Here is a 26300-nt window from a genome sequence, read left to right as displayed (position 1 = left end):
GCAAGGTGCGGTCGAATTTAGTTCACGAATCGAACAGGTGCGAATTAGATAAATTTAATAATATTCTCCAAAGCGGACGCTCTTATTTCCTTTTTCCTAACAAAAAGGCTGGACAGTGAGAGTGTTGAAAGTGGATGGTGGCAAGTGTATCTTTCTGTAGTCGCGTTCATAGTCTAAGCAACGATAGCATTTGAAATCAAGGATTATCTGGCCATACCGGACACCGGGGTAAGGACAATCAGAATAGTGTGCAATAGAAGTAAATCTTGTGTGCCCTAATGTTTCGTCAAGCTTTGTTTTTCGTTCAGTTACAAGACGTGATTGTGTATCTCTGTATCTTTTAATCACATGTTATCCGAAACCTAAGGTGTGCCGATGCTTTCGTGGAACTGAAAAAATATCTTCTGCGTAATTCGATGAAGCTGAAATCATTACAGGTGTCACGTTGAACCATTACCCCATCATGCTTGGAAGCAATACAAATGCATAAACTGAAACAAAACCTCATACATACGAACTTAACGAATATTTGATACCGCCTAACTGATTAGCTCCGTTTTTCGTGTAACAAATGCAGAAATTAATTTTAGTGATGATGGGAGCCTACCATGTTCTTAATTTATCGTACTATCGCAGTCCATCAATAACACTTTATTGATCGCTATGTGATTCATCGAAAAGGCTAATCTTATCATCCATCAAAAAATTTCATTATATTTGTGCGAATGATATTGGAAAACAAGATAGAATTAAGCCTATGGCCTCGCATGCGCTTGGAGCGGATATCCCATGAATTGGAAGAACCGGAAATTTAACGAACGTACCTAGATACTTTTATTGAAATCCATAGTATCAGTTCGGAAGATACTCACTTCTGCTTATGCACTTCACATAGATACATCATTTAAAAACTAACCTTCCTTCGTGGTAGACCACACCCTAAGGTCAAAATAACACACAAGATACTCAACATTCCTCTTTCAGCAAATGAATCTCAACCTCTAATAGACCATGTGACGAACAGTTACAATGCGTCCAAAGCTGTAAGATTTACTTTGTTGGCAAATTCGTGACCATAAAAACTGAAAGAATTTAGATAACGCTTGTCGTAGGAATCAGTATAGGTACAGTCAGGGGCGTACTTGTATCCGAGAAGCTTCTCTTTCTCTGCTATCACCTGAAGATAAGACCTAATCCAACACCTGTTTCGGCTGCATAGTATAATATGTACGCGTCTAACGTTTCAATCAGAAAATTCGACTAAAAAGATATTTGAAATTTGATTCGAATCTATAATTCCCCTAATTTTAAGACGAAATTGAGTTTGGGTTGAAGGGGATGACCCCAAAGATATTTCGCAAATTCACATCACACCTCACTAATAGACAGCCCTTTGACTTACTTAAAATTGCAATCGAACCAGCCGGATCAGATCTTCAGAGCATGACCCTAACATTTGCGAACGATAGCAGCTCTCCCAGCCTGCAACCAGAGGTATCTTTCAGGTCCCCGAAGAATGGTTTACCTAGTGCCCGTAGTTTGGCTCTAGCTAGAGCTGGACAACCGCAAACAAATTGCCTGGGAGTGCCCCGTGCTGGAGCGGTAATCCTTCACATTTGAACGTGTCTCTCTCAAAAGCTCTCGAGACTTACTCTTATTTTAGGAACGCCAAATTGTCCTCGGTTTAGTGCAGGTGGTGGGTCTTTACCACCTAAAGCCAGCGGTTGTTGGATAGTGCGAGTCTGCACAGTCTTCACAGTCACCAAGTCAACAAAAGGCAACCAAGATCAATGCCTCGCCTGGCCAGTCTATCGGCACACTCATTCCCATCTATGTTCCCATAACCCGGAACCGAAAGGAGGGGGACTTTGAGTGTGCCACAGAGGCTGGTCAGCGCGTCCCTGCACTGCCCCAATAGCCTGGAGGAATTCACCGCTCAGGAAAAAGTATTAATAGCCGCTGGCGACCAGACACGTTAACAATGTTACACTTGTAATGTAAGTCCACCTGGAATACACTGGTGAATCCTAGAAGACGGTACGACTCGACTACATTATGTTTATGCGAGAAAACCCTCGCACGGACTCCATAGAACATCTTTGGTCCGACGTTAAAAAAAGCCGTGCAATAACGTTGCAGCCTAGTCCGTTGGGAATACCCAGAATTCGCGGTGTTACTATGGTGGGAGGGTTTCTCTGTCTAACATTCGAATTCACGTAATTTGGCAGCACAGCAGACTACGAGGGTGGTCTGAAAAGCTTCCGACCTAACAATGATACAAGACATTCTTCTACATAGTCTCGTTGTAAGTCTACACACTTCTCCCAGCGATGCTACCATCTCTTTAACCCGTCCAAACAGTACTCGGTATCTTCCACTGCAAAATAATTGTTTACGAAGGTGATGGCCTTGTCATTTGAAGAATATCTTTGTCCTAGCTTAATTTTTAAATTAAGGAAGAAAAAAGAAGTCGCTTGGGGCTAGATCTGGTGAATAAGGAGGCAGCAACTAATTCGCCTTGATCATTAGTTATACCAATACTTCCTGCAAAGTGTTATCGGGCATGGTCTTAACAATCCAGACCTTCATATGTACTCAACTACATGTAAACGCCATTGCTCTCCAGATAAAACCGCCTACTGGGTGGAAACCCTTCAAATTTACCTAGGATTTCCTGCTTATTCTCAAAAATAAGGAGAACCATACAAACATTATGAACTGTCTTGTGAAAAACTAGAGGAAGCTCTTCAGTTCTACTCTCCTAGGAGCCTAGACTCAACTTCAAACAGGAGATTGCTAAGGACCTGAAAACCAAAGGCGTTTCCATCGTGCTTTCCTCGAAACCCTTCTTCACAACAAAGGAGAAGTACCATAGAATGAACCTATATTTAGTCAGTTTTGACGCACTTTTTGAGATCAATGATCGCCTGGTCTTGGTTTCTCCAATGCGAAAACTGTCAGCGAGTCAGTCATGCAGAACCGAACTTCAATATTGCTGCGTCAAATATGGCGCAAGACGAAATTCCCAATTGTCTCGCCAACTATTATAATTTCTTCATCAAAATTATGATCAGAAGGAACGATCCAATCAACCAAACTTCATAGATCTCAACTCCTTTCGTCACTCGGCCATTTGTGTCCTTCGCTGATGCTCTACGCAGGTGAAACTCGATCCCTTCAACTCTACAAGGACCACCAAACCAAATTGCTCTCATCTTAGCAATTTGTGATGATGTTCAGCATAATGTCCAACCTCCTCACATCCAACCGTGCATACTAAGATTACTGAGTCGAACATCAACTCTATAGCCAGCTCGGCCCATAGGCATAAGCAGTTCCTTGGTGCACACAATTACCAGGTGTGAGACGGCATATTGTCTTGGTGGGACGGATTTTTTTTCTTTAGCTTGTCAAGTAATCATACGTATTATGCTCCTGTAATGGGTTTTCCTGTTTGAAGATAATCGATTAAGATAACTCCATGCATATCCCAAATTGGGGCCATCAGTTTTCCAGCCGAATAAACAGTTTTTGCTTTCTTGGAGCCAATTCCGCATTCGCAGTTCATTGTCTTGACTGCATTTTTGTTTCGTGCATATAACAATGTATCTAAGTTTCATGTACAGTAATTAATCTTCGCTAAAACTCTGACTTATTGTGCCTAAACTTCGCCAACAAAGCTTTAGAAATGTTCATTCGAACACGACACTTGATCCGCGGACAGCTTTCTCATGCCTAAATCTTCATTCAATGTGTGACAAACACGTTCTTTTGACATATTCATAGCCTCTGTTATCTCTCCCACTTTAATTAGACCGTCGATTAGCACCGTTTAGTGAACTTTAGCGTTGCAATTGCAGTTTTTGGACGTCCCAAACGTTCATCGTCTCCCAAGCTTGTACGGGCATGTTTGAATTCAGCTGCCCAACATTTCACAATGGTAAATGATGATGAAGAGTCCCCGTACACAGCGTCCAACTCAGCTTTGATTTGTGTAAACGTATTGCCTTTCAAAAACAAATATTTACTGACAGCTCGATTCTCAATTTTTCCATTTTCACAAAAACACTGACATCGACTCACTCAAACGATGGTCAAACAACAACTGCGTATCAAAAATGGCTGAAATGTTGGTGAGTATCTGTCAAAAGATGCCCAACCACATTCCCTAGTTTTTATTGACGAGTCCTGCCATCTTCACGTTGAGGCCGGAAACTTTTCAGACCACCCTCGTACAGAATATTTAATGTAAAGGTACATGGAGAGAAGTGCTAGGTGTACAATGAGGGCATCTCGCGGGCAATACGGAGGAACCCTAGTTGCACACGGTTCATCGAATACTATTAAGCTTGGTTCTACTGTACTGTACTGTACAAGTTGTTAACATACAGCATTCATCCCGCTTCTTTCCAATATTCGTGGAATTCCGTCCAACACAATCAACCAGAGCATCGGAGTGGTGACGCTAGCCTGAGGCACCTGGTCAGGTGACTCCTACTAATTAGTGTTTTCTAGATGGCTTTGGTACTAACGTTGTTGAATGCTCCCTCTATATCCAGGAAAGTAGCTAGAATATATTGCTTGTATTGCAGCGGACGCCCAACTGTGCTAATTACCTCATAAATAGCGGTGTCTCTGAACTTGCTTTTGAGGTAGGAGAGCTGAAATTTGTGAAAGGGCATCCTCTTCATAGTAACGATAACTGGGTGTCTAGAATGTGCACTAGGATCTTTGAATCGAAGATCCATCGCGGTCTTATGCCCGCTTTCAAGCATCTCTAGGAGTGCGGTACGTATCCCAATGAAGTCCTGCTCCGGCAAATTTCTACAGGCCACAGCGCAAGCCATTCTTGCTGTTTCTAAAGCATGACTGGCATTATTCGGTCTGGCCTGCATATCTCCCAAGCAAGGTTCTGACCTACAGTTGTCCTCGCTGACAGGAGTGAGTGCATGTTGGGTTGACGTGAGGCCAACCTTTGGCCGACATAACCAAATTGATAACGAAAATATAGAGGAATTCTGATTTAATTTACCATTATTTTATTGATTAAAGTCACAAGCCCCGTATGGAAGAAGGCCGCTATTGCCAGTAAGCAGGGAAAAAAAACTAAACAATTATGTGCACTGCCCGACTAGTAGACTATCTCCTCACGTACGGGATGCGCAGGGAATAATGCCCTTACATGCAGTCCATCTGCTCGGCCTTGAGTGAACAGGGTTCCCGCGTACTCTGTCATTATGGTACATGCTCCTCGCGATTGTTTAGACTATATGTGAAGCGGCGGAGTCTGTTACACTTCTTCCGGGGCTGTGCAATTTCCACCGCCCACCAATTCATAGAAGATTGACCATATCTCGATACCCCCCTCGGTAATGGAAACTCCGAAGGCCGTCGTCATCAAGTAATTTACGACAGTGTCAGCTGCAGCGCCACCACCCCCAGGAGTACCCTCCAGCGCGACCGTACCTGTTCCAAGAGTTTCGACAAACCTCCCGTTAATCACCTTCGTGACGTTCCCTGCCCAGAAAGAGCGCTGGAGTGGCGCACCTCGAGAGTTTGTGCCCACCACTTCACAGGCAATGTATTGATGGTCGCTTGCCAAGAAATATTCCAAAACTCACCACCCGTTCACCAGCAACACCAATGACTCCGACACGTCCGAAATGCTTCCCTTGCAGCCTGGGCGCCGGAACATCACCAGACTGTGCGATGGCCGGAGAGGACGAAACGAAAGGACTGCGACCACGATGGATCCTCGCGAGCCATTAAGGCAGTCTTCAGTCTTCGGTACCAACGTTCCAGCATCCTATTGGACTGCGGATGGAATGCAGTGACATTTGAAACCCAGCAACTTGCCTAACTTCGAGAAAAGGGTAGACTCAAACTGCCTTCCCTGGTCTATGATATTACGACTGGTACATCAAAATCCGGGATCCATTCTCAACAGAGGGTCCGGCGCATAATTACGCAATAATGTCAGTCAAAGATATTGCGTCAGGCTACCGCGTAAACCAGCCAAAGATTGTGAAGCAATACTTATGTCCGTGCAAGTTTCGCACAGTGGCAATGATGTGGAGATAGATGGTGTGAAAGCACCTGGTCGGCCGAAGGGATACGCCTACTTCCTTTGTGCTTGTTGACCGTAAATTTCTGGCACGCGATGCCCTGTTTAGCCCAAGAGTTTACGTCCCTATTCATGGAAGGCCAGAAGTATTTTCCGGTGACTAATCGTTTCGTCGTCCCTGGATGCGCAAGATCGATTACGGCATAGAATACTTCCTTGTGAAAATCAGCCGGAATAAATGGCCTAGGTCCTTTGTCCGAGGTCTCACAAAATAAGTAGGAGTTTGAGCCGAAGATAGGAAACTCCCTTAACTTGTATTTGGAGTTTGTCGTCAGGCTCTGAAGCTCTGCATCGATCTTCTGCGCCTCGGCAATTGCCGTATTATTGACCGCCGCCGGAACTGTAACCTCCGAGATCTGTGACAAAACGTCTGCAACGACGTTGTCTTTTTCAGCCACGTGTTAAATGTCGGAAGTAAACTGGCTGATGAAGCTCAGTAACCGAAGTTAGTGAAGGGACGCTCTGTCGGGCTTGTGGTCCGTGAACAAAGTAAACGTCCTGGCCTCAAGAGAAAAACGGAACTATTGAATGGAGAAGTATAGCACGATCGTGGGTGATGTAGTAGGTTCAGTTGTTTAGAAAAAACGCTCAGCGGTTGCCAAGGGTGGTTTACCAGTTGGTGGAAAGCAGTATATAGCGTTAGGCTGGGGGTACATCTGGATCTGGTTGAATTCCGTCAGGAGTGATCATGTGGCCAGGAAATGTCACCTGCTCTTGTAGGAATTTGCACTTTGCAATGTTTAGAACGAGCCCCGCTTCAGGGAGACCTTGAAAAATGCAGTCGAAATGATCCAAGTGCTCAGATTCGGAAGAAGAAGCGACCAAAACATCATTCATGTAGACGGAACAGAAGGTTCGTAGAAGAGAGTGGATGAATCTCTGAAATGTCTGCGCAGCGTTACGCATGCCAAATGTCATTCTGGTGAACCCGAAGAGTCCGAAAGGTCTGCAAATAGCTGTTTTCGGTATGTGTTTGGCAGCTACAGGGATTTGGTGATTCGTCTTGGCCAGATCCAATGTCGTGAAAACACGGCAGTTTATCAAGGAATGCGCAAAGTCATGAATCATAGAACTCTTTCTTTACAAAAGCTAGCTTCTGGGGTGATAGGGGACACACCTTTGAGAAGATCGTGGGGCCAGTAGTATTGATGTGATGCTGCATATCGTACTTAACCGGCTGGGAGCAACTACTTTCAATAATGATGTTGCGATATTTTTGTAGGAGTCCGCGAATGTGATGGTCGGCAATGTCCTCGAAAACAATCGAAAGAGTGTCAGTTGCACAAGTGAAAATTTTTCCTGATGACTCCAAAGAGGTTACGGGGGGTATCAAAGCGTAAAGAAGATTGCGTGTTCAGATCACGTCAGAGTCACCACTTTAGCTGTAATATACGTCACCTTTCTCTCTGGAACTGCTACGGTACTGCACCGGCCTCCAGATATGCAGGCGGCAGTGGATAGTTCACGTCTCCACTGTGCCGCCACAGAGCTTTCTACAACACATTTTGTGTATTGAACCTTACTTCTTGTGGAAGAATGTATAATACTGCCTAGCCAGTCATCCTTTTAGTACTAAGGAAAAACTGCAGAAATGAGAAATTAATGGATTGGGTAGTTGATAGGCTGGAAACTTTTCAAATTGATAGTTTAATTCCCACGACACTATAGTGGGGGCGGTGAAACTTTTGCCTCTCAATCTTGCTGCTCTGAGTTCGAATCCCAGTAGTCATGTTTATCGTGGCGGATATTTATTGTATTGCGTGTTGCGCCCGGGGTGTTTGCATTGGCAGTATTCATGTCAGAACAAATGAACAAATTCTAATATCCTTTTTTTTGTCAATGGTTTTCGTTTATTTTCTCTATACGTACTTCGGCTTCTTCAGCGGAATAATCCTAGTGCACGTTACCCATATTTGTATTTTACTGGTGCTCCTGAGGCTCTTTTCCAATGAAGAAACTCTCGTAAGGGTGTTTCCACACCTTTACCCTCTCCATTTTATGATCATGTTCTACAATATGCCGTGCGACTGCAGAATTGATATGTGTTTTTCTGCACCGTTTCATTAGCTCAGGTTCTTTTAAATGCTCCTTGACCCGAATGTTGACTAGCCGTTTGGTTTACCCTACCTATGTACAAGAGTAATCTTTGGAAGACATCTTGTAGATCCCGCTTTTTTCCTCTTCCTTCTTCAGATCTTTTTCATTGAGCGTGTGAATCCTGATCCTACTGCTTCGATGCATTCTTTGGCCAACATTCGTTGCAAAACTGGAAACATTTCCGTTGAGTATGTTATGCTGGCTCATTGTGTGTCCTTCTTCATCCTCTTTTGTTGGAAGAAAGTTGTTAGGCGATTTCGTTCCTTCGTACCTTGCATCTTTCTAATTAAGCTATGGATTAGAGTTGGCCGAAATCTTTTCTTTTTCAAACCTTTCTTTGGTAAGATCTACAGACAAAAGTCTGTGCACCGTGGATCGGTAGGCGGCCACTTTATGGTAGTGTGAGTGGTTAAACGTCCTAACGATGGTACGTTGTGTACTCGATGACTTCCTATATATGTTATTCCTCTTTAGTATTTTGATGTCGACGAAGGGAATGCCTTCGTTTGATTCCTCTTCCATCGTTAGTTTTATGTTAGTGCCACTTGTTGTTTTGATCAAGCATATCATGGTTATTCCGCTCTTTTACAATGACCAGAACGTCATCCACATAGCGTAACCAAACTCTAGGTTTGGTCATCTAGCGACCCATTTTCTTTTCTAGGCCTGCCATGAAGACGACCAAACGGATAGCGATGGATAACATTATCCCCACCATTAAGTGAAATTTTCACGGCAGCTTTGCAGTATCCTGATGATGGTGAAAAGTATCTTGAACAAAACGAATTAAAAATTCAAAAAATAGCCAACGGTTTCCTCAAATCTACTTAAACTTCACCTATTAGCAGCGGGAATGAATCACAGCGAGCGCCACCATCAGATTCCGGCCTATTTTTCTTTGGGAATTTAATTGGTCCTAAGCTCGATGGTGGTGGGCCGCACCACTCATTTATAGGCAAAACACCACTTTTCACAATATTCATAAAATGGTTGCTAGTCCAATAGAAACGGAAAATGGAAAGGATGACCTCCCAAGGCAGAAGTGAGTAACCGTCTAAAGGAGCTTTTTTGCCGCAAACAAAACCATCAGCTATTTTTCTAATTTAAAAAAAAATAGTTTTTGGCCTACTAATGTGTGATCAGCGTATTCAACACAATTGCTGCCCAATGGAATGGACATGAGTCGGCTTGGGGGGAGAGGAGGGGTACCCACGGACTCGGAGTTTTTCGCAAGCTTGAAATAGAGGCTTCAAAAATGAAGTTACAATAAAGGGGCTTGCATAAATTTAACATAATTTACACCCCGAGGCTGAGTTGTCTCTCTCCGATTCTCAGCAAAGATACATTCGGTTTTCTTGCAACAAAATCTTCTAACAAGAATAAAATAAGAAAAAAAATATTATTTTATTCTATCAGCGACTATCTCGAAAGACAATTGGATGACACATTCAAAGCAAAAGCGAATCCTGGCCCAAAAAAGAATTTAGTCAAAACAAGTCGGGCAACCGGAAGCTAAACCTTTCAGATGTAGATGATTTTGTGTTTCCCTATGTAAACAAGTCGGAATACCGGAAGCTCGTGCTTCGGGTATAAAGGTTTTGTGTTCATCTTATCTAAGAAATTTCAACGCACATTTTTCTACCCGTATACAGCTACAAAACTACGAGACATACGGACATATTACAGCCGTAGATATTACGCTCACCCTAAACAAACAAACTGCCTATTTTTGAATACTGGACACATATAGGCACGTATATAAATTGATCGCACCCATATTTGCGATTTACTTCTTATATCTATCTGAATTAGGCTCTACCTTCATTAGCACGCATATATTATATACCTACATACACACATGTCTCGTTGGAATAATTGATATTCATATCCAAATGATTAAGGAACTAAAACAAAATAATTCTTTTCCACCCAATTTGTACGAACTTACTTCGTTGTGGTATGGACGAATTGATATGTGATGATGACGTCGTGCAGGTTGTAGAGTACACGAAATTTACAAAATATTGTAAAGTTTTACCCTCTATAACTTTGTTAATAATAGTAGGATTTCCTTCAAACTTGACCAAACTGTGCATTATGTTCTTCATTATATGCATGCCAAATTTTGTACTTCTGGGATGAACATAAGGGGGGTGCCGGGTAAATTTCTAAAATGTGGAAATATACTATTATTAACTTTATTTGGACAGATATGGGAACCGGATATATTTTGAGGCCTAGATTTCGTAGAGATGCACTACTGATATTTTTTTCAGATTTTTCGGTTGGATAGGTTCTGAGAACGAGACCTGTTACACTTTTTGGGGGTCATATTTTGAGCCCTCACTCCCCTATGTTTCTCCCAATATCAAATATTGGATCAGTTTCGAAAAGTACTAATTGAGACCTTTCATTTGATACCCCACATGGCCACATTTTATGAAAAAAAATTTTGCACCCTCCTTTTACATGTATGGGAAGCCCCCCTTAAACTTAACGCAAAATGGCGTCAGTTGCTGCATGTAAAGGGAACAGCAGATCACATACTCCTACCAATTTTCGTGACGATCGGTTCAGCCGTTTCCGAATAAATCGGCTGTGACAGACAGACAGACAGACAGACAGACAGACGGACAGACAGACAGACAGACAGACAGACAGACAGACAGACGGACAGACAGACATCGAATCGATTCTAATAAGGTTTTGTTTCACACAAAACCTTAAAAATGATCTGACTATGTTCTGTGAAAAAAATATTTATATCCTCCTTTCGCATGTATCGGGAGCCCCCCTTAAAATTCAGCATAAAAAGAACACACAGACCACATGTTTTCACCAAATTTCGTAACAATCGGTTGGGCCGTTTCCGAGTGAATCGTATGTGACAGGCAGCGAGAATGACAAAGCTACAGGATTTCCCCTATATCTTTCTGGTGCAAGAACTGTGGGTTCGATTTAACAGAATCTGTGGTATTGGATCAGTAAAGGGGGCTAGGATCTTCTACGACGAAAGATCCATAAGACAGAGAGCTTGCATCCTGATATCAAGACGGTTAGAGGCAACTATGCTGAGACAATATTTTTCCCAGGACTTAGCTACGGTCATCATACAATACCAGATAAATGGCGAGAGGAAAAACATCATAGTTGCCTCCGCTTATTTACCCTATGATTCTTTGTATCCTCCACCGACGCAAGAACTTAGGAATCTGGTGGCGTATGCAGAATCAAGTGGTCTCGAACTCTTAATAGGTTGCGATGCGAATGCTCAACATATTTGTTGGGGCAGTAGCAAATGCAATCCAAGAGGAGAGAAGCTATTTGATTTCATCACTTCAGCTGGTCTTATGACTGCAAACGTAGGGTGCGCCCCTACGTTCGTGGGACCGAGAAGAAGCGAAGTAATTGACCTAACAATCTGTACCCCAAAATTGTTAGAGTTGATTACACACTGGCGAGTGCTAGACGAGGTCTCACTGTCAGATCACCGATATCTAGAATTCAATCTGACTATTGCGGGCTAACAGTCTGCAGTACAAAGACGGAACCCTAGGAAAACGGATTGGGCAAAGTTCAATGAACTTCTTGGCAATAAAGTACAGTTCCCTAGGCGACTAAGGACTCCTTTGGTGCTGGAAGATGAATTGAAAACTCTGAACGGCACACTTTTAGAGTGCTATGAAGAGGCTTGTCCTATTTCCCGAGGCCAAAGCGGTAAAACGGTTCCTTGGTGGAACCGAGAACTGCAAAAACTCAGGAAATCAACCAGGCGACTTCTAAAGAGTGCTTGCAAAAGTAACAAGAACGAAGACTGGTGAAATTTCAGGAACTCACAACGTGAATATAAGAGGCTCGTGAGGTGCCCGAAACGAGACTCCTTTAGAGCGTACTGTGAGGAACTGGAAGGCGAAAGGGAGACTTCAAGGTTGTGCAGAGTCCTCAAAAGGGATGAGTCGGCCAAGTTGGATTCTCTTAGGAAACTCGACGGTACTTTCACGAGCTCCAGACTGGACTCAGTACAGACCCTCCTGGAAGTACACCACCCGGGGCAACGGGTGAGATAAGTGGTAGGGAGAGAGTTGACGGTTCTTGCAACCCCTTCAACACGCAAGTGTTGCAAGAGGAACTGGAACACTGCGAAAGCGGTTGTTACCCATGAAAAGGTGAGAGCTGCCATACTGTCCTTTGAACATTTCAAAGCACCTGGCATGGATGGCATCTATCCGGCAATGCTAAAGGAGGGTATGGAGCATTTAGAGCGACCTCTAAGAAATATCTTTCGAGGATGTCTTGCTCTGGGCTACGTGCCTTCTTCTCTTCAGGTTAAAGTAGTTTTAATTCCGAAACCTGGGAAAGATGACTATTCTAATCCAAAGAACTTTAGACAAATCAGCTTGACGTCATTCTTGCTGAAAGGTTTGGAGAGACTGGTGGAGCGTCACATTCGTGGAAACGCACTTAGGTCACACCCACTTAGTGAAAACCAACATGCTTACCAACGTGGAAAGTCCTGTGAGTTTGCTCTTCATTCTTTGGTCACAAAGATAGAGGGTGCAACTTTGAATGGTGAGTACGCGATGGGGGTGTTCGTGGACATTGAAGGGGCTTTTGACGGTGCGCCTTTTCAAAAACTTTGTGATGTCGCCAGAGCGCATGGTGTTGATGATGCTTTAATTAAGTGGATCCATGCTATGCTAACGTAAAGATTGCTGTGCGCTGAGGTAGGGGTCGATCGCTACCTGACTACGGAGGCAACGAAGGGCTGCCCCCAAGGAGTTGTGCTTTCGCCGCTTCTGTGGAGTATGCTGATCGACTCACTGTTATGCGAACTGCAAAACTTGCCAATACACGCTCAAGCTTATGCTGATGACGTGGCTGTACTTGCTGTTGAGCGGGATCTTGGAACGGTATGTAGGAATATACAGCGTGCCGTTGATTTGATAGACAGCTGGTGCCTTAGACATGGTTTGTCAGTTAATCCAAATAAAACCACAATGGTTTTATTCACAAAAAGGAAAAAACTGGATGAACTTTGTCTCCCTGAGATGAGGGGTACTACCCTTCAACTCTCCGAAGAAGTGAAATACCTGGGGGTTACTCTAGATAAAAAACTTCTTTGGAACAAAGATGTAGAGGTAAAGATGAAACGAGCTCTCACAGCTTATGGGCTGTGCAGACGGACCTTTGCCTCGACATGGGGACTCAGGCCTCATGTGGTAATGTGGATATACGTTGCCATCATTAGGCCGATGTTCGTATATGCATCCGTAGTGTGGTAGGTTAAGGTGAGACAAAAAGGTTTTCACCGTAAACTAGCTGCACTGCAAAGAACTGTTTGTCTGGGTATCACTGGTGCCATGAGCACGACATCCGGCGCAGCTCTGAATGCACTACTCAATTTGCAGCCCCTGGATATATTTATTCAAAGCACTGCAATGAGAGCAGCTCATAGGCTAATTCGATTAGATCTATGGGAAAATAACGGATGTGGGGGGCACAGAGCATTGGAAGAGTTACTGGGAGGACTAAATCCAGTTCTTACAATGCCTTCCGATTCTCGTGTCCCCATACATCTGTTTGGTAGAAGATATGTAGTTACCCTGAAGATGCTACGTTGGACTAGTGGCGTCACACGTTTAGATCACATTCGAAATGAGGATATCCGCGATCGTTATGGGGTTGCACCGATCGTGGAAAAGTTGCGAGAGAGGCGTCTTCGATGGTATGGTCACGCAATTCGTGCAAACGAGAATTCACTTGCCAAGATTGGTCTGAACATCGAAGTCGATGGTAAACGACCAAAAGGCAGACCTAAGCAACGGTGGCTTGATACGCTGGATGGGAATTTGAAAGCCTCGAGATTGCACCCGCTTGTGAACGGGACAAAGGCTGAAGAAAAAGAAGAAAAAGAAGAAGATGTAGTTACCCTGAAGCGTAGAGAGGACTGGGAAGACCCAAAGGAATGCGTGGAGGGATATACGGAAGTCTTCTACACCGATGGCTCAAAAACAGAAGAAGGTTCTGGAGCCGGAGTCTACCTCTCGAATAAAAACGAGAAGTGGGCTTTTCCTTTGGGACAATATACAACGGTTTTTCAAGCCGAAGTTTATGCGATCCTAAGGGTGGCAAACTGGGTGATTGGCGAGCGGTTGAAGGGCAGGCGCATCGCAATCTGCAGTGACAGTCAAGCTGCACTGAGGGCAGTCCTTTGATCACCTCGAAAATCGTTCAGGAATGCAGAAACCGTTTGAACTCTATGTCTAGATTCAATACGGTGGAACTACTCTGGGTACCTGGTCACTGTGGCATAGAGGGAAATGAAATCTCGGACGCTTTAACGAAAGAGGGGTCAATCTCCCCTATGTCGGAACCGGAGCCAGCAATTGGGGTATCAGTAGCATTGGCTAAATCTGTTTTCAAAAGTTGGGAACAAGTTTCCCATAATGACAGGTGGCAGAGCTTAAATGCTGCTCGACACACCAAACTTTTCCTGCCAGAACCCAACATACATACCGCAAAGTTTATCCTGTCGAAAAGCAGGAGGACTTGCAGGTGTATTGTGGGCATTCTGACAGGCCATAATTCACTAGCTGGGCATATGTTCAGAATAGGAATTACCGAAGATGATACGTGTCCCTCCTGTAATGAGGAAGCGGAATCCACGGAGAATTTCCTATGTGAATGCCCCGCCTATGGACGCATCAGGCATCTGATCCTTGTTGCCGATGTTCTCCAATTGCGACAGGTAGCATCACATCCACTAACGGAAATCCTACGATACGTTAACGAATCCGGAATATTCCGTTAGACGGGGGAGGCGAGTACAATGGGCCAACACGGCCTGAGTGCTCAGAAGCTGTAGCTCCTCCCCCACCATACACACACGCACACACACATGTGACAGACAGACAGACATTGAACCAATTTTAATAAGATTTTGTTTGACAGAAAAACTTAAAAAAGGGCTGGGCAATAAATTCGCACGAAATTGATAGGTTTGAACTGCTATAACTTTGACACTATTACCCGGATTTCCATGAAACTCGGTATGCGTATGTGCGATACTGCCCTCTATACCGGTTTGTCAATCTCTAAAAGTTGGTAATATACTATTCGTAAGTTTATTTAAACAGATGTAGGAAAGGACATATTTTTCATCGTTAGTTCAGTGTTTACACAAAACCTTAAAAAGAGCTGGAAGTAGATTTTTGATAAATGGAACTTTGACATTTCATGCAAATGTCAATTATTTTTGCTAATTGTGACGTGAGCATCTTATTTGCATGGCGTAAGCTATGGATTAGAGTTGGTGAGCCGATGAGTTAGAATTACTGTAACTTTGATAGTAATAGCCGCATTTCCATGAAGCTTGGCCATATTATGTGCGATGCTCTTGCAAAATTGGTGGAATGAACTTAAGGGGAGGTTTCCAGGCAATTTACAAAAGTTGGTATTATACTATTAGTAAGTTTATTTGAGCAAATATCGGAATGGGACACGCATATTATGAGGCTTAGCCTGTATGCGTGGAATTTCATTGTTCCCATCCGTCCACCAAATTTCTTTCGGATCGGATTAACCTTTTGGAGAAAAGTACCTGTGACAGATAGACAGACAGACAGTGAATCCATTCAATAAGGCTTTGTTTTACACAAAACCTTACAAATGAATCTGGAAATTTAAATCTATAAAGGCTGGATTTGAGGAGAATTATTAGATTCCTATTTTATTTCGGAGGAATAATTACATTATATTATTACTGTTCTATTCTTTTTCATAAAATCTGAAATGAAAACTTTACAGGGAACCATTTTTACGAAATTATAAATAATTTTGAAATCAACATTTCCACTGTAGTAAATGTTGACATACCGGAGTCTAACCATGCGCATTATATCAAATTCTCTGCAAATAGCAGATTAGATAATTTACACTTGAGAATTGTGATTCAAAAAATAATAAATCGCTACACTAACACAAAGATACTCTCATCTAACTACACATATGGATATGTGAATTATGTCTAGTGTACAAATTCACATTCATATGTGTTTTAATATCAATTGATCAATGCCACCTTACTGGGGCCCAACTTTGAATCAATATTTTTCGCGGTGTTTACACAATTTTTTCGCTGGAATGGAATGTCGTTATTTCCTTTAGATACTCACCAAACTTTGCTAGAACTTATGAAATCGCAAAGTGACAAAATTGTAAATTATTAAGAATCTAGTGGTCAGTGCAATGTAACAAGTGCGCTCGGTCAAATTGCTGATGATCAATCATGTTGGCCCTTTAATATTGATCACCATTTTATGGTTTGAGAAAATGTAGATAATATTTTTTCTGCTATTTGGTTGGAATTTCAATGTTACAATATTACACTTTGAGCTACACTAACACTTTGTAACCACTATCAATTATCAAATAGACTTGACCTGAATTGGATGAACGTAAAGGGCAATAAGCCCATATTGTGGTAGGCCGTACAGAAATTGAACGAATTAAAATTAAGAGGGTAATCCGGTATCTTTTATAATTTTTTAAAACTTTTTTTATTACTGAAGAGCAGAGCAAAGCGAGTTGCTGCTCAAATTAGTTCGGGCGCCATTCTGTAGATGGTGTGCGATGTGAGCTCAGTTCAGTCAGCATGACAGATGTCAAAGTACAATAAATTCACGTAGAATATACAACTTTGACCTTCGATAATTTTGTTAGCAACAGTTCAATTGCATTTAAACTTTCCAGAATTGTGTCTTATATTATCACTTATGCTGATGCCAAATTTCGTACTTCTAGGTACTTCTAGAATAGACTCAGGAGGAGGGGTTTCCAGATAAATTTCTAAAATATTGAACCATGCTATTACTAACTTTGAGCAGATATCGGGATGGGATTTATTTTCAGACTATTTAGATCGGCTCTGAGAAGGGGACCTGTTTCAATTTTTGGGGCACACATTTTGAACCCTCATTTCCTTGCGTTTTACCTAATTTCAGAAATAGGATTATTTTTGAAAAGTACCAGTTGAGCTCTTTCGTTTGATACCTCCCATGACTACATTATGTGAAAAAAATGCTGCTCCCCCCTTTTGAATATATGGAAAGCCTCCACCCCCTTATTCCTAATACAAAATAATGCAATGCTGCATATAAGGGGACACACAGACCACATGTTCTCATGAAATTTCGTGACAATCAGTTCACTCGTTTCCGAGTAATTCGGGTGTGACAGACAGACAAACGAACAAACGGCCAGGCAGACATTGAATTGATTTTAAAATTAAAATTAAAAATAGGTTTGGTGAAAAACGCGTTTTAAAAAATGCACTCAAAAATTCGTGGTATATACACGGGTTCATAAAATAAACGTCACATACACACATACTGAAATCGCATCAAATATTTTATTTCCGAGCTGTCACAATCTCAGAAAATGAAAGATTTTACCTCATACTACCAAGTGCCAAGTAGTTAGACTCGGACGATACTACCTATTGGAAAAAAAATTAGAGGCCTTAGTGGTGGTGGCCGGTAGGAAATCAACGCAAAAATCCGTCGAAAACCCCCACTACGGGGACTACTAAAATGGTGTACTTCTACATGGTTTCGATTAGACTGTGTAGGAGTCCCAGGACATCTAGAGAAGCCGAAATAGATTTAAGGGCAACACCTGCAGCTAACAATATTGTTAGAACTACAACCACCATCCCGAGATACCAAACTTCCTTGATCTCCCAAAATAGTGGCATATACTTCGCCTTCTTCTTCACGTATTCCCGCTCATTGTAAACGCAACATGTCGCCGTGATCAGTTCATGTCTGTCCGTATATTGTACCGGGGCCACAACAGTCCATCAGAAATGAGATGACCTAACATCTCTAACACCGAATCACAAATTCTTCATTACTCATTTTCAATCCACTCTTAAATTATAAGCCTTTTATAAGCCCGGGTGATGACCATGCCCTCCTCAATGACACATATATAAGTAAGTCCCTCTGTCCTAGCTCACAGCCATCTGTTCGAAAATGGAGATCGGTAAATGGCTCCCAAAGACAATTCACTGGTTTTGCCCCGCCTGGTCATCAATCGGCTCTTGATGTGACTTGACCTAGTGACTCAGAGCACTGAAAGATCGATCTTTCAAGTTAAGTTGATTCAGTCCGCAACCTACCTTACAAACAGCAGCATATAAGGCAAAAATAAGCGCGAACCGAGTCGACTTGATGTTGTACAGCAACGTCAACCATACCCCGCCTCCGATGTCATGAGGCAGGTTCATTCGCTCCATGACAGAATTTTGGCGATGCCAAGAAAACTATACACAGCAACTTCAGCAGCAAAGTGGCACAGAATTGTGCACCTTTCGGGTTGGGGTGAAGTGAGGATGTCGCCTAGATGGTTTTCTTTTGTGTATTTTGGATGTATCTACTGTATCTTGGATGCATCTATTTATTTACTCCTTACTTCTTAGGAAAACAAACATTGATCTATTGCCGAGAACCCTGTGTTTGCTTCAACCAAGCTTCCCATGAAGGAATTCTGAAGCAACATTCGCTTACTAATACCATTAAGATCCATTACCATTAATCCAAAATGAATCTTTAAAGAAGCCCTGCATTTGGTTCCCGCTGGGATGTGGAGTGTCTGTTGTTATGACAGATGCTGCCGCTTGCTCGCAGCCATGTGCTCGCAACCAGGTAGGAGCACACCAGTGCACTGCATCACGTACATAGCACTAACACCAGCTCTTATGCGCGAAATTTTTTCGCGCAACTCCCGTCGACGTCAAACGTAGGCAAGTCTTTTCTGTCTCCATAAAATTTTATAGAATGTACTGTGAGTTGAATCTCCTGTGTATAGTCTTTTTGGGGTGATGCATTCTGAGTTTGGGCATAGTAGTCGGTATTCGCGCTGGACATTTTCCACACCAGTCTTCGTCCCCGGCAATATTCCGAATGCATATGACAATGACGGAATAGCGAACACATTCAGTGCGTTTATTTTATTCTTCCCCAGATAATCGATTTGAGCACCAACTTCACATGTCGCAAAAAATCGGACAACAGAGCATCCTTCAAATCACCAACTCGAGCACAGATTCCTTACAGAATACCTAGGTACTTGTCTTGCCAGTCTCGGTCATAGCTAGGATGTGGAAGTCACCAATACTTTGTCCGGCATGTGGCTCGCTATCAAATTAACAAATGGCTTGTATTAGACACTTTCTAGACCAAATTCCCTCCAACATTTCTACTATGCGCGAGAAACTTCTAAGATGGTCGTCAGCACCAGATTTGCAAACAATCAAAGGTTGATCGCGATGGTCAAACAGCATCCTCAGTGGCCGAACACGACCTAGAGGGAAGAGCTATCCCAGAAACCTAAAAAGTTGGCGAAATTGACCATGAAGGTCCACCTCCAAATACTGAAACTCCACCAAAGCGCTCGGTCGACACGTGCTTGCTCAGACTCGGGAATATGGGGGAAAGGTCCTTTGAGCGCTACGATCCCTCATGTGTCATTATACCGAATTCACGTGTATATACTAGTGCGCGGATCCGTACCAGATCCTGAAAATAATCGCACAAACATAGGAAGCCTAACGAGTTAAACCAAAACGCGGGCTAAAACCTGAAAATAAAAAAACAACCGTTCCACCGCACGCGTGGAGCCGTAGATCTCCCGACCTAAGTGCCGCGATCGAGGGAGGAAGATCCACGACGGATCACAGTCTCGATTCTGGTTTCTTTTGCCTTCCGCTTTTTTACCCCAGATGTTTATTGAGGCGCAGCCTCAGGGGTTCCCTCCTTTCCTTGAACCCCCCGGGCATTATTCTGGAGGATGTCCCTAATTGTGAGAGCTTTACAAGGACTAAGAAGGTAGAGAGGGGAAAGGAATCCTCAAATCAAAGAAGGTTAATTATGATTCATTAAATGAGATATATTCAAAGGAAACGGGAAATGAATTAGCCATCATTAAAATTAACCATGATAAGATTCAATTTAAAAAAAAAAACAAAAGAGCGAGAAACTAAAACCATTTTGCACAATCCCAAAACTCCGAAGGATGGATCGCGTCTTCTTTCTGTAAGTAAATAGCTGATAAGTAATTCCGGTTTGTATTGGGCGTAATCGAATAGGGCTCGGGCTTTTTGGTCAACGTTTGACCTAAGTCATTTGCATATAAGTCACTATCCAAACGGTCAACCACTTTTTTCTGAACGCACTCGAAGAAACTATTAATTTCTCACAATCCAAAATATTCTATCCCCAAGATATTCACTGAGCAAGGAGTCGCTTAAATATCAAAATCAATAACTACAACCGACCAATGATATATTCAAGCCAACACTCCTCAAGTCATTCACCGCTTCCCGTTCGTTCATCATCCGTCCAACGGTGAACTCTTTTGCGAAAAACTGACGTTCTCTCCTATCCATTAGCTGTCTCTCGATCAGCCGGTCTCGCTAAATCTGCTCTTGGACTTCTAGAAAACTCATGCTGCCAGCAACATATGCGTGGTTTTGGCGAATGCGGCAGATCAGTCCCCTCTGTCACCATCAATTCACCCGAATGCATTCAACAATGTGCAATATACGACGAAATTTAAGGTAATTGCACGCTACAGAATGCATTGTTTCAACAAATTAATCCCGAAAAAGGCGAACAAAATCACGCTCCCGTCGCAAAGCGCGTTAATGATAATGATGATGAAACATCAAAATCCTTTTTTACTAACGACTTACAAAATTCCTTAGTTAAAGAAGAGAAGTAAGAAATGAACACGCCAAGCTTCACCTAATCATAAGCATTATTACAGACGGAATGACATATGCGTTCTCCTTTTCAGGAGGAGGAGCAGGATACGTCCTCTCTCGGTTGTTCTCAGGTATCCCACTCACAGGCCCAGGCATTGAAGTCACCCGCTATGATTTTCGGGGTATGACTACTTGCATCCAAATGGTGTAGCATCTCCTCGTACTGCGCACGTGTTGCGTTAGGAGGATCGTAACAGCTATAGACATAAATCCCTCCCATATTTGCTCTCACGAAACCAGCTTCCGGACGTTGCATAACTTCCTGAATGGCCTGCCCACCGCACGCCCATATCGCTGCTTTATCAGTCCGGTCCCTGGTCCAGGCACCATCACCGAAGTTACGATAGGGTTCACAAATAATGGCAACGTCAATTCCCTTCTCTCGGATGGTCTGTGAGAAGAGGTCTTGCGCCACGTCACACTTGAATCAATCTCATTTAAGCCTTTTATTATATTTAGCGCTCTCCTGAACACTGGACATCTGCTGATGCCAGTAATATGTCGGTTGTCCATGTCCTCCTTTCCTTCGCACAGCATGCATTTCGGATCAGCTGTGCACTCCTTGGCGATATGTCAATCTCCTCCGCACTTTCTGCGCCGCTTTGATCTATCGTGAGCGCTGGTGTATGCTGCGGCTATGTGCCCAAAGTCGAGGCACCTGAAGCATCTTTTCATGTCCGCTCGCTCGCTGAGTCGACTGTTGACCCAGCCTATTCTCACTCTGGCCGACGCTAATATTTTGGACGCTTTCTCTCTTGGCAGGTTGATAAATGCAGTCTGCGTCCCGCCATAAGCTTTTCGCATCGATTTGACTGCCAACTCCTGTAGTCCCGGAAGCTCGAATACCTTTTCCATCGCTGCGCGGACATCCTCCTTCGTGGTGATCTCATCGATGTCCTTGCACTCGAGAGGTACCTCCTGCCGTCTAGCCCTTACTTCAGCCTGCTGGCCAAGGAATTTTTCGACCTTTAGCTCCAGCTTGAGGTCTCCCTTCTGCGACCGCCTAATTCGGTTAACGCTGCTTTCTAGATCCCTAAGCTATGGGTCCGACTTAACTTGCTTAAGAATATCGGCATAGGAAAATGGGTTCCACAGTGTGCAAGACCTGTGCACTGTGCAAATCTGACCAGCGTATTCCGATGATACGGAAGAGTCTCAACTTAATCTTGTTGTTGAGATAACCGCAGCTTCAGATTTTAGACAAAGCACAGAAAACGATCTAGTGTCGTTAATGCGTGGAGCAACATCTAGTTTGGTGTTCCCGTCGGCAGGAACCATGCTTCCAAGATCAACAAATTGGTCGACCACCGTCGTACCACTGAGAACCTATAGCCAAACCAGAATCCTTCCAAGTCAGTTTTGAATCCTTGCCTAATTCGCAAACATATTTTTTAAGATCTAAACTCAACACAGTGTCACCATCCAACCATCCCTTCATTCATGTGTTGTACTATATGTCCTTATTTATGTGTCCTTACAATGGCGTTTTCCGCTTGTAATATGTTACGTGGTCGTCCAAGTTTTAATAACTTTATACAAAGTATGCAGATACACTTCAGACAAACCGCAAAGAAACATCAAAAATATCTGATCAAAATTCCGGAATATCCAAAATTACACAGGACACCACCACAGTGGCCGTAAAATACGTCCCTTCCTGTAGTGATGAGCAATTATGTTCAGCTGAACCTAAATATATTTGGACGTGCTTCCCGAGCGCTGTTTTCTCTGCATGATTCTTCCGTTGATTTTTGAACCCTTTAGATTCCTCCAACTAACGCATTATCTCTCACATTTACAGTTCAAAGTATGGCAAAACTATCTTATGCAGTAGTTCTACTAGTGCTGTCGGTACTTTCTGTGCCGACGATAAGGGGACAACAAAATGCTCAGTTTCGGGTGCCCAGCTCTCTGGTGGAATGTTACAGGAACTACAACTATTTGTACGCATACAACCGCGTACCGAGTACCATCGGGAACCTGATCAGCATGATACAGAAAGTCGAGAACGACCCCAACTATTCGCAGGACATGCGACAAATCGCAATAGGACTCATTCAGGTCTTCCGACAGGATGGAGTGGAAAGAGCGCCTAATGTCATGGCCACCGACACGGTTCTACCTTACGGACCAACAGGATTCCAGTTCCCCAAGTTCAGGGTCCTCATCTCAAAACTCATTCCGGGCAATGGCTATCAGTTCCCCAACTCGAGCCTGTCAGCACTAGAACGCTGCAGCCTTCATTTCATGCTATCGAACACTATTGATCGCCGAGTACGGAACGATGAAAGCACCGTCTGCAATCAATTATCTCAATACTCCGCCGCTATGAGAGTACCGCGCGCTGCTTCTGATAACGGTAAGAGTGCAGCATCGCAAGCTGCCAGTCAATATGACAATAACTTCCTCGCGGATGTTGAGTTGTTAGAAAATTTAAAAGGTGATAAATCTCCCAGTGGGGGTCTGCAGTTTAGCGGTGAGTTTTACCCAGTTTACAATGACACGCCTACATCTGGTACGGATGCTGAAATTCCTTTCGATGCAGCTGGTGGCTACTATCCCAACGGTAATGGCAATGGTTATGGTACTGGCAATGGTTATGGTAATGGCAATGGCTATGGAAGTGGAACCAACACTGGTAGCGGTAGTAGCGGGTTTGGTACAGGTTACGGATACGGTACTGGACAAGGGGGACAAGGTATCAGCCAATGTCCCATCGAAGGAGGTGTGATGTGGACTCCATGGGGCTCAGTCTCCGCTGGTACCGTAATCGCTGGTATCGCCGCAGGCCTTCAACCTCAAACCATCCAGGTTGGCACACTGCTCCAAACTTTCAAACGTGCTAACACTGGACGATGGACAGGAAAGCCACTTCAGCAGCAACAGCAAATCAATCTTAACGTGGACAATCGATGGGCGGCCACTCTTGCAGGCGAACTCTCTGAGGTAGCTTTGTTACAGGGTCCTATGCTAACTGCCGGTGGTCAAATATCCTTAGGTGCTTCCGGGGCATGGAATAGTACAGCTCTGCCTCGATATTACTTCCTCTCGCAAAATACCCGCCTGGAAATGACAGATCCCGAAATCCGAGGAGGACTTGATGGGCTCATTCTTGCAAGTAACATTACCAATTGGAAGAATGAGTACAGCTCGATGAAATTGAGCCAGTTGTTGGACATGTACTACTCAACGGTAATTTTTTTATTTATCTACTTCACAATCACCATTTCGCAGATGACAGAAAATCTAACTCTACGAAATCGAAATGGAGATTATGAGTTCCTTGCTTAGAATTTAGGCTTTCGAAAATACTAACTATCATTCACAGCGCGGAGTTTTCGGCAGAGGAGTCAGGGCCTGTGACCGCCGAGGTCAATTCGCCTCAGTTGCCCCACTTCAGACAATGATTGCCCAAACAACAGCTTTCAGCAATGTCCTCGATCAAGAAATGCAGCTTCGCGTAACCCTCGATAGTGCAGCCATCAGTACCTTCTCAACAAATGCTGCCAATGCGCTTGCTGGCTATGTTCGTAAGTAACCACAACCAGTTTTGCTTCTGTCCATGTCATATTGCTCTCGTCCAATCTGTATCGTCCTTTACTTTCGTATCTAGCCCAATACTTGAACGACGTATCCTGCTATTCATCCAACTTGGTACCGAATGAACAAGTTACCTGGAATACAGCTTCCGATCTTTATATTTTCGTTGATACGACCTGGCAATTCCAGGAGATCAACCCAATCATCATGTGAGTTCCGATTGTCAGATTAACTTTGTTTTAAGCTTCTATGAAAAGGTTTGAACTGTCCTTGAAACTGCAGGTACTTCCTACAAAACATGAACGTGAGTCCTTATGCCTCAAGGATGACCGTCATGAATGCTATGAACGGAGCCCCTATCGTCCCCACATCCCAATATATCACAGATGCCTACGTATACTGGAACTGGACTACCCATCAACAGCGTAAGTAGCCAACCTCAGGTTTCCGCCACATATCACCCCACGGGAAACTTAACTATAATTTTTCACACAAATTTTTCCAGAGCCACGAGGTTTGAACTTGGCCAACGTACTCATGACAATCGGTAACATTACACAGAACCTGCAACGCGCAGCTCAGAGTAACGCTACCTCCGGTGGCAGGTCATTGGTTGCTCTGGTAGCTTCGCAAGCCAGCGGAACCCAAATGGGACCCAATATCAACCAAGCTAGTGCTTCGTACACCTATCAACAACTACAATACCTCCGTACCAACGCTCCCGATTTGAAAATTTTGTTCCTCAGCGCTGCCGGAACTGTCACCACATTCTCCAACTACGCTCAATCTGCAAAGGATGTAGTTGGAGCGTCAACTGCAGGCAATGTCGTCTCACAGACAATCCCATTAATATTAAGAGTCCGAGATAGTAAGTGTTCCCTAGGTCCAGCATCCTAGAAACAGATAATAAGAGGGTTCCTAATTCCAGTTCCGATGGCACTGATTAACTACCGCTGTGGACCCTTCTGGACAACTGATCAATACGGAAACGCACAGATGTACCAATACGTGGCACCTGGATCAATCAACTTCTACCGTCTGTTAGCCAACTACTTCTTCGGAGGCGGCAGTGATCGTTACATCAGCATCCAAGGACCAGCTGCTGGAACCATTACTGTTTGCTCATCTCGCTACATTGAACATCCTACCACAAACGCCACCTACGGGTACGGGGGCTACAACAACAACAATAACAACGGTGTTTACAACAACCCCCAGAACAACTACCAGAACGACGTCAACTGCACGCAACTGACCTCGACATCGCAAAGTTACACCCTCTACTTGAACAACCCCTGCAGTGGTTACAACCGTATCATGGATTGCCCGCCCGTGTACATCTCGGTCCAAGGAATGTCTTCACCTTACGGAGGCTCGTCAGCCAGCTGCACGGACAACATGTGCCGCTTCCCAGACCAGCTTCGTTACACAGTTTCGATGAACAATCTGGGCTGCTACAGTTCAGCCACTCGATTTATTATTAGTTCCGTATTAGTGTTTGTTGCAGCCTTATTTAGTTATGTGTTTATTTAGGCGGGATGTGCAGTCAGGGTGCACACCCTTAATGTTTGTAATTTACCGTAATTTGTAAATGTAACGTTGGACGTAACGAACGAACTTTTTGAATTTTAGGTGATAAGTATTGTACAAGTCTATGACAATTTTTACAAAACGAGATACAAACTATTCGTAATAAAATAGGTAGTAAACAAG

At 43.5% G+C, this 26300-nt stretch overlaps 1 protein-coding gene across 2 annotated transcripts; it reads left to right on the top strand.

Annotated features, from left to right (window-relative positions):
- On the top strand, nucleotides 1-26300 carry LOC119653884. 2 transcript variants are annotated; one of them, XM_038059004.1, is made up of 8 exons: nucleotides 1-228; nucleotides 22849-23523; nucleotides 23593-24239; nucleotides 24376-24577; nucleotides 24661-24796; nucleotides 24870-25012; nucleotides 25093-25455; nucleotides 25516-26300. In XM_038059004.1, the coding sequence occupies exons 2-8, from the start codon at nucleotides 22857-22859 to the stop codon at nucleotides 26118-26120; spliced, it is 2763 nt and encodes a 920-aa protein (XP_037914932.1). In that variant the 5' UTR covers nucleotides 1-228; nucleotides 22849-22856; the 3' UTR covers nucleotides 26121-26300. The 2 variants fall into 2 exon arrangements, with proteins under 2 accessions (XP_037914932.1, XP_037914930.1); XM_038059002.1 differs by having other exon boundaries at nucleotides 22849-24239.

The sequence above is a fragment of the Hermetia illucens genome, chromosome 4 (genome assembly GCF_905115235.1).
Source record: "Hermetia illucens chromosome 4, iHerIll2.2.curated.20191125, whole genome shotgun sequence".
In the NCBI taxonomy this organism is placed as follows: Eukaryota; Metazoa; Arthropoda; class Insecta; order Diptera; family Stratiomyidae; genus Hermetia; species Hermetia illucens.
Note: the sequence above shows the minus strand (reverse complement) of the source record. Positions and strands in the feature narration are given on the sequence as shown.